General features: G+C 37.3%; 1 protein-coding gene across 1 annotated transcript in view; it reads left to right on the top strand.

The window, feature by feature from the left end:
* Positions 1-4228: 4228 nt before the first annotated feature.
* LOC104412908 (exocyst complex component 1-like) overlaps positions 4229-9686 on the top strand; it is a gene marked incomplete at its 3' end in the record, with an annotated part of 7372 nt that continues 1914 nt past the window's right edge. Inside the window, exons 1-5 of the mRNA XM_010023744.1 lie at positions 4229-4356; positions 5201-5331; positions 7383-7542; positions 8383-8403; positions 9223-9410. Of these exons, the coding sequence (XP_010022046.1) occupies positions 4233-4356; positions 5201-5331; positions 7383-7542; positions 8383-8403; positions 9223-9410 (624 nt within the window). The remainder of the gene's footprint in view (positions 4357-5200; positions 5332-7382; positions 7543-8382; positions 8404-9222; positions 9411-9686) is intronic.

Here is a 9686-nt window from a genome sequence, read left to right as displayed (position 1 = left end):
GGACTCGGAGGCGGTGAAGCTGCTCTCGGACGCGCCCGGCGCTATAAGTAACTTTAATGGGTTTTCCTCTTAAATGGTTCTTCTTTTAGCTGATTGATTCCTGGGGATGTTACAGTCAGGCTGCACCCTCGTGTTAGGATGTAAGCCGGTGGGATGCAGGAATAGCATGTTTTCCTGTTTACACACTCCGGGAGGCTAAACAGTGCTCACTAAGTAGCCTTAACAAATTGCCGTGTAGAATCTTTCCCATGTATTTCCTGGACAGGCTGTATCTGTGCTGTGATATCTTTGATAGATTTCATGTAGCTGAGGCCTTCTCAGTAACGTTGCTGGAAAAAAGAAAATAAAATGCAGCAATTTCTAGAGGGATTTATTAGAGTCTCGTGTGGCCTCAGCTCCCGAAGCATTTTCTGAGGAAGCAGCTTTATTTCGGGCTCCTTGTGATTAATTCTGTGTTCCTTTAGGACAGCAGGATTCATGTATGAGGAACTTAATGATGTGCTTGGTCCTGAACATTGTGAAGGTTTTCGTGGCTCTGACTAAGGGTGCTGAGTTTGTAACAGAAGTTGGACCGTACGTCAGAACAAGTCTTTGATCTCAGGTTTAATGTGTTTTGTTTTATGGGAAAGGTGCATTCTGCGCAACCTGGACAGCTTGTGTAGCACTGATGTGGGAGAGTCATCAAGTTGCAGCAGTCTGAATGTGACATAGAGCAGAAAGTAAGATCCTAAATCAGGAAGGAAAGGAGAAATTTCTGAAATGCAGCATCTTGTTGGTATTTCATGTGTTTGTCTTATGCACCTGTTGAAGAGTAACAAGAACGATAACCTGATGTGGTTTGAAAAACGAAAGATGGGTCCAGCATTTGATGAAAGGGGAGGAAAATTGTTAGGCAGCTGCTATGGAGTGCTGTATTGCCATAGGGGTGTCATATAAACAGCATTTCTTTGGATGCCCCGAGCTCTGTACACTTGACAATACCGATTCCAGCTTAATATGGTAGCTCTTGTTTTCCCAAAGCCCTGGGCTTACAAATCTTTAAATCTACCAGACTGCATAAGATGAAAGATATGGTGGTGGCCACTTGAGCTGAGCCATAGTGGGACATAAAAGAGAAGTCAGTGCCTTTTTAGTTTCAAGTGCCAAAGGAACCTTTTGGTCTTCGCCATGTGTTTGTCAGAGAAGGCAGTCCAGGTATCCCAAAGGCAAAAATGCAACCTAAAATTTAACTCCCCGTATCATCTCAGCATCAGGCAGTGTACCATGTGATGTATATTAATCACGTTATTAACACCCTTTAGAATTTTAATGCACAAGTTCAGAGTGATATTGGAGATTCTGTATTTAAATAAAAACACTGAAATGCGATGTCACAGTGTTGCTCTTTTTTCAGTCTGCCAGAATCTCTGTAGTGTGAAGAGTTGTTCTGAATTGGGTGAATATTGCTAATTTCTTAATTTTCTGGAGCTTGGTGGGATTTTGTGTCTGTTTTGATTTTTCTTACTCGACTGATCTCTGCGAGCTTGAGTATTGGGTGATGTTGTGTCGTGTGTGTCATTCCTTCCCCCTACCTCTGCCCTGGATATCTAGAGTCTGGTGGAGACCAGACCATACTTTGCTAGGGAGCGAGGTGATTATGTTGAAATCTGTCTTGTACGTCTCTTTCAGAAGTTTGTGACTTCATTGGCATTTTATTCTTGTTTGGTGCATGGTTAGTTTAACATTGGTCCTGTCTTACCTCTGCAAATTCTTCACCATAAATGAACATGCTAGAAGTACAAATGCTTTCTTCTGAGCATGTTGCATACTTACATAAAGGCATTGCCAAAGAAAATTGGAACACTCAGTGGATGTTTTTAAACAAACCAGTTGTTAGAGCATCCCACAAATCTGAACAGCTTGCTTTTCTTACAGCTCCTTCTTCTCACCCTTTACTTTCTCCTGCTGCTGTTACTGCAGAGATGAATTGATTGAAGGGGGAGCCCTGTGAACATCTCCAGTTCCATTTCTCCCCACCCCCAGTCTCTCTCTGCCTCCTTTTCTACCCCTCTACCTCCGCAAATCACCTGAAAACTCTATTCTTAATGAGAGAAAAGCTAGAAAGCAAACTTTCTGGTCGTCCTTAGGAAAGTACTTTTGCTGTTGGTGGTGGATCAGATGGTGGATGCATCTCATGTACGCAGCGTGATGGTCTGATTCTGTATGCAACTATTCCTCTGACATTAAACTGTATCTGCCAGTATACCAGGTGTCAAGGGCAGTCCTTGTTGGCCTTGTACAATCTCCTATGTTTGCTGTTACAGGCTACAGGAGTAAGTAATGTCTGTTCACTGTCTTTCAGCAGAAGTCTGCTTTTTTTAGATTTTGGTTAGACTACAAGGTTCAAGGTCAGCATTTGATTCCAGGAGGAAATCTCTGCATTTATTACGAAGTGTACATGATTACTTTTTTTGTCTTTTCTAAATATCCTGTTATTCCCTTGCTAAATAAGAAACTCCCTAATTAAAGTGTTCCATTTCTGAGCTTCAGTGCATGCATCCAAGAAAAGGCAGCAAGCGAGTCAAACCTAATGGACTTACCGTTGCAAAATTCTGTGCCTTTTCAGATTTAAAGGGCCCTGAAGTCTAACTTTCTGCCATCCCCAAAGATGCATTTCTTTATTCTGCGTTACTGTAACAATTGCGAGACACTCATTTGAGGGTAAAGAGAACAGCCTGTTACATTTAATAGTATGTGGTAGCTGGCAAAAAGAGGGAAACAGGTCTTTGCAAAATATTAAAACACAAAACAAAGGAACACAGTGCTATATTTTTAGAGGCTCAGAGATTTTCTGCCTTAGTTGTGTATCTATCCCCATAGTGTGTGTCTGCAGCAACTGTTCTGTTTATAAGGAAGCTTTTATGAATGAAACTTCAATATCCAGAAGATAAATCTGACTTAAAAAAAAAAAAAAATTATTTAGTTGTATTACATGTATCCTCTGCAATGTCTTATGTTTTTATCAATAATAATAATAATAACTAAAGTAATGCCTACTTGCTAGATAACTTATAAATACAGTGCCACTCAAAAGTTAATAGTAGGTTTCTAGTAACTCTCCAGGAATTGGCAGTGATGAATTTGACAACAGATATCCACCACAAATGTTCTTTACAGAGGTATCGAACCTCAGAAAACTCTAGTACACTGGGATTTTTGTTGGGTTGGTTTGAGCTGTTTATTTGCCTCCAAGCAGAATGCGATGTACTTATTCTGCTTTAAGAAAGCTGTTTGAGCAGGATATTTGAGAATGTTCTCACAAGATGGGATCAAGTACTGATTTAGAATTTCTCTTCTGACACCAAGGGAGGAAGGAGTGAAGAAGCGTGCAGGGACACTGATCCTCAATCAGATTTTTTCCCTCTACCAGAAGAGAATTAGTATGTGTATGTGGTACACAGACTCAAAAGTAATAATTTGTTAGACTTGAAGTTGCAGTATCTGAATGGTGGATTGAATGACTGCTGTGACATACTGTATCCAGAATATATTCCAGAAATCTTCCTGCAAAGCAGGGAGCCAGAGACAAATCAAACATTATTTTCAAATTGGTCTGCCCAACATATAACCTTGATTAGGTGAAAGAGTCCTGAAAATTTAGTTGAAGGGTTTACATATATTTGATGGATTCTGGAGTTTGGGGGGTTGGAACTAGATGATCTTAAGGTCCTTTCCGACCCTAACCATTCTGTGATTCTAAGTTTCATTTAAGGTCATCACTGTAGTTTCACATTCTCCGTCCTGTCAAATTTTATGTGGTTTTTTTGGTTCACCTGTCGTCATAGAGATCTTCACTGGATCCCCGGCATTCATGCCCATTCTAAAATTCCACTAGTTAGTGAGAGTCTTTTCTCTAGATTCTCATTTCAACTTTTTTTGTTCATGCCTTACATTCCCTTTTGCTACTAAGAAGCATTTAGTTTTCCATTAAGTTAAACAGAAGGATCATCCTAGTGTTGGTAAATTACAGTTGTCCAACTCAAGTAAGATGGTAAGCTTTCTCTTGGGCTTTTTCCTAAATTTGGCTGGTCTTCTACCTAAATCATGCTTGTCTAGATTCAGTTACCTGTAAAATTTAAATTCAAAAACCTGTAGTTGCTATAAGTAAATGACTGTTGGTGGTGTGGTGAGTTTTTTGTGTTAAAAGTGCCTGAATTTATTATGGCTTCTTCAAATCTTTCAGTTGAGTGAAAATGACTGCAATCAAGCATGCTTTACAGAGGGATATTTTCACTCCCAATGATGAACGCTTGTTGAGCATTGTGAATGTGTGCAAAGCAGGCAAAAAGAAGAGAAACTGCTTTTTGTGTGCCACAGGTACATAGTAATACCACACTGTATTTCTTGTCTTCACTTTTTTTTTTTTAAAATTCAGTGCATTTGTCTTAGCTTTATTTACAGTATTTATTATTGCCCTATATAAAACAGGTGCTTTCTGTTGCTAATGGAGAAAATCAGTTGTAGTTTATACTTCCAGCATTGCTTCTACTAAAAAAGAAACAAAACCCTGTACTGTTATTCCCAGATCTCATTGTAACTTTAAATGAAAGAATCAAAATTGTTTTGTGTGGGGCTGGTGGGCTTTTGAAGCAGCCTTTATATAGTGCTTAAAAGGGGATTTAGTAGGCATCTAGGCTGATGAGCCTAAACAAAATGCAATAAAGAGTGCTGGTTAGAGTCCAAGGCAGAGGGCTCTGGAAAGGCACAGTAACTGAACTGAGCTCTAATGTTCTTTTGAATGTATGTGTATTCTGTTACATCTCTTCAAAAGATTAGGTACTTTGGGTCAATCTGTTAATAAATTAGCTTGTTAGAATGTTTTTGGCTGAGAAATTCCGAAAACATTTTTATGCTGACTATAATCTCCAGTTACCTCTGTGCTTTGTCAGTTACGTGGCCATGGCCTGAGGTCTGCTGTATCAAAGACACATCTGAAAATGTTCATGTGTTCATTAGTTCACAAGCTCTATAGAGATTTATATCTGGTTGGCTGAGACTTAAGCTGGGCTGTGGATATTGGGGATGAAAATGTTTCCAAGAGTCTATTTTCATCAAATAAATATGAGAACTTCCCCACAGATAGTTGATTTCAGAAGTTGAAGCACAGCAGAAATAGATGTTGAAGTAACTTTTGAAATTACTCTTCTACTTCATTTAACAGTGACGACGGAGCGACCAGTGCAAGTGAATGTGGTAAAAGTGAAAAAATCTGACAAGGGAGATTTCTACAAAAGGCAGACTGCATGGGCGCTTCGAGATCTTGCTGTTGTTGATGCCAAAGATGCTGTTAAAGTATGTGTGTAACCTTTTTTGGTTTAATGCTTTGCTCAGAACGTCCTTTTGGCTCCAAGTTAGAGTGAACTTCCTTGATTCTGACTGCTTTAAAGCTTAGATTGATAACATGTTAATTAGGAATTAGGGTGATACATTCCTCTGCTGCATATGCCTTTCCAAGAATGTAACCCTGGTAAGCTGAGTAAGAGTAGTCTAGATATGCTTGAATAGCAGTATTCTGAATGCCTGCCCTGTTTATTGTAATGATCCCTCAGTCACTGTAGAGTGCTTGTGCTAAGGACCAGTACTTTTTCAAGTCTTATGTAAATGTTTATTCAAAGCTTAGTTTCCTCTTAAATAAAAATATAAATATATGACTGTCTTACTAATGACATTCAGCTACATGTGACATTTTTTGCTAGGACACTTGAAGCATACTAAATGAGTAGCATATAAGTTTGAAGGTGAGCTCTTGGAATCTGTTTTCTAAATCTTGACATTGGCCATTTGTTGGAAAGCATACAGTCTTGAGGTGGTGTTCTTTTCCATAGAACAAGAAAAGCAACCTATTGATGACCATTTAAACTCGTCTGTTGTTATAACCCAAGATGTACAAGCAGGCAGAGGTGAAAATTCTTCATCCCGTTATGCCTGGGTTTATGTTCTGTTAACTGGCAATTTGGAAGAATAGTGCAGAAAACTGAAGTTGGAAATTCTTTGATTTCCCCCTCCCCAAGTGTAGGTTTAATATGCTGTGTTATTTATCCATATTCTTGTTGGCTAGATTCTAGATTTTCTTTGCTGTTCCTATATACCATGTTGGAGAATTGCTTCTTTCAAGTTAAGGTTCCATTTAAAATTATACTGTCTTTCAGGGCTTTTTCTTGCAAAACAGAATTCAGTAATTGTTTTCAGAAATACGCTGTAATGTTTATACCATTCTAGTGAGCAAGTTTGAAATTTTCTTTCAAAAAATCAAATGTTGAATGACAAACTCTCATACTAAAAAATGACAGAATTAAAGTTGACAAGTGCATCATGTTTTGGTTTCCAAAGGTGATCCTATGCAACTCTCAACACAGGCCTTTCTTGCACTAGTTGTGAGACAACTCAAATGTTATGTAATGATATTGTTTGTTTAGAAATGTATGGTTATTATATTAATCAATATAAGCTACAGGGGAGAAAATCAAACCCAGAACTGCTTTTGTTGTGCTGTACAGGAAATACCATTTCCCATCATATGTAGCTTCATGTGCAGCCTACTTCTACAGATAGTAGTGACAATGTAAGAAATAAGTAGCAGCTGTAGTAATTTTTACAAACTCTGTAAGCATTTAATATGTATCTGAGACAATAATGTTTTTCATAAGAAGGAGGCTTGATCTTGTAATTTGCTTGTAGTGTGATCTTCAAACCAGGCTGTCACCAGTTACAGTCCATACTAAGTTCATAAGTGGCTGTAGAAAGTACTTTATTCAATTGTTATCAAAGTAATGTTCTCATCAGGCAATAAATCTAGTAGAAAATATTTCTACAGTAGATTTTTACTGTTAAAATACCAAATGGTCTTTTGTATCCTGTTCAGTGCTATTAAATAGTATCTTATCTATAAAAATATATCAAATGCTCATATGTTTGGGTTTTTTTCTCTTGTTTGTTCCTCTCAAGTCTCCTTGAACTGTGTTGTGTATGTTGTCAGTAATTCCAGCTACCATTTTCAGTTTCAGAAGGCTAACTGAAGGCATTAGTCATTCTGCAGACAGTGTTTCAGGGCAGACAGTGCTGTCAAATGTTTGTTGAAACTCTTCACAGATGGCTGTATTATGTATTATTGTTGCCTTATCTGGCTTGACAAAGCATTGTCTTCATAGCATGGATTCTGGTTTTTTTTCAATGTTCTAGCACCTTCATTAAGGTGCATCAGGGTGCTAGAGTTGGTGCATCAGGTTGGCATCTGTGTAATTTCATTTTTATCCTGACCTCTCAATAATTAAATATGTAAACAACCTCTGCTACTCAGAGAATCATTTGACTGTTGAGCCTGTAACATATCCCATCTTTTGCAGGAGAGTCCTGAATTTGACTTGCATTTTGACAAAGTGTACAAATGGGTTGCAAGCAGCACAGTGGAAAAGAACACCTTCATTTCATGTATTTGGAAACTCAACCAGAGATACCTTAGAAAGAAAATTGACTTTACTAATGTTAGTTCACAGCTTTTGGAAGGTAAATGTCTACAACGGTACATGAAGTTTAATAATTATTGATGTAAAACAGATATACTAAAAAAAATCCTAATCCTGATACTTTTCCTATTCAGTTTTAGTTTTTTATATATTTTCTAAGCCTTCAAATAAACAAGGTGACTAGATAATAGATTTTTCTGTTAGAGGACTGAGACAAAATACTTCATTAATGAAGTTCTAAATATTGATAAGCTTACTGTATTTCTAGGACATTGTTTGTTGAACAATATAAAATCTTCCTGCAAGAACTGGTAGGTCTAAATGTGTAACAAATCTGCTTTTGTTCCCGTTTTCTCCTGAATTAGAAAAGCACTTTAAAAAGTGACACTTCACTACCATGGTAAAGCTATGAGGGTTTATATGAGATTTCTAGTTTATAAACTCTGAGGCCTGTGTTAAATTCTGCTGGACCCTATTGCAATTTGTGTGACAGACTGGTTGCTGAGACAATATCATTTGCTCAGGCTGTATTAAATATTTCTGCAGTTACATTATCTTTTAGTAGTTAAAACTTTTTAGTAAAGCCCAGTGGGTAAGCATATCTTATGTTGGGTCTGTCAGAAGTGGTTAAACTGCCGATATTAATTACTAGACTGGCTAGTGTGGAAGAGCTTGAATTAGAACTGTAGAAGAGTGAGCATTCCTGTATCTTGGTGTTAACTGTGATTTGTTTGTAACCAACCTCTAACTTTTCAAGTTTATGCAATATTAAAGTACTCAAACTTACTGCCACTTAAAAATATACCCACTGTTCATGCTTTGTCTAGCTAACATTCTCTGCTTCCTTTCCTCTGCTTTTCCATACCTTTTAATTCTTCAGAACTGCCTAAAGTTGCAGAAGGTGCGTAACACCTTTTTCCTTTATTTTACTTTGTAAGCAATTTTTTCTTAAATAAAATGTCTTTTTTTTTTAATTTATTTTTTTTTCCCCTTATAGTGCTTTGTGTAGTTTAGCACATAGTTAGAGGTAAAAGAAACGTTTCAAATTTCCTAAATATATTCTGGCTGGACTGCAATAATGTTCTATAAGTGTTTGTCAGCCTTTAAATGGCTTGTTGAATAAAGTAAGCACTGCTCTGAGAAATCATAGTTCATGACAACATTGTTACTAATTTTCACTTACCTGAGTACTGATTTTCCTCCTGTGAGACTTACCTTGAGCATTAAGATATTATCATTATTCAATGATACACATCTTCATTAACTTTAGTATGTTTCCCTATGTTCTATCTATAGAACAGATAGATGTAGATAAAACATTTCCCTATGTTCTATCTACAAAAGAGAATCCAACTTCTACTGATCTTCTGCTAACAAGCTAATACTGTTGTGTATTCTGATGCTGATTACCAGCATGAGAGGTGAATAACCTGAGATGGAATGTCTCTTTGTACATGCAATAATGGAAAGTAGCTATCTGCATTTAGCTTATGTTGCATAATTTAGAAAACATCACTATCAGGAACCAGTTCTGGAAATCCTAATGAAGCCTGTGGAAGACTGAGACTCGAAAAAAGCATACAAAGGCGTCAGCTGCTTGTTAGGAAAGTTGTTTAATGGATTCATTTACTTAAACATAGTTGTACATACTTAAGTACTCTTAAAATGCTTGCGACTTTCTGCCCTTGATAGCATGTTTTATTTCCCTTCTCTATATAAGAATCTGTTCCAAGTGGAGAGAATCAAAGTGTAGCAGGAGGTGATGAAGAAGCTGTGGATGAATACCAGGAGTTAAATGCAAGAGAGGAACAGGATATTGAAATAATGATGGAAGGATGTGAATATGCTATTTCTAATGCTGAAGCCTTTGCAGAGAAGTTGTCAAGAGAGCTACAAGTTCTAGATGGGGTAAACATTTTTTTCTAACCTTCCATATGATAGCATGTTGAATTGTTTCATTGATACTACGTAGCTTTCTTTGAAAAAGTAGTTAACATGTTCTCTGACATATTTAAATGTATATCTGCTCCTAAGCAGAGCTACGTCCTGCCTATTACCAGATGTTAAAGATCTTCAGCTTTGCTTGTTACCTTCCAAACCTTCTGGGGTGAGTCACAGGCTTTCAAATGAAGAGTTGAGAAGAAAAAAGGGAGGCATTTTGCATATACCTTTCTCGAAAGGAGG

The sequence above is a fragment of the Nestor notabilis genome, unplaced genomic scaffold, assembly GCF_000696875.1.
Source record: "Nestor notabilis isolate BGI_N333 unplaced genomic scaffold, ASM69687v1 scaffold26661, whole genome shotgun sequence".
Taxonomy (NCBI): domain Eukaryota; kingdom Metazoa; phylum Chordata; class Aves; order Psittaciformes; family Psittacidae; genus Nestor; species Nestor notabilis.
This window is presented reverse-complemented; position numbering and strand designations above follow the sequence as displayed.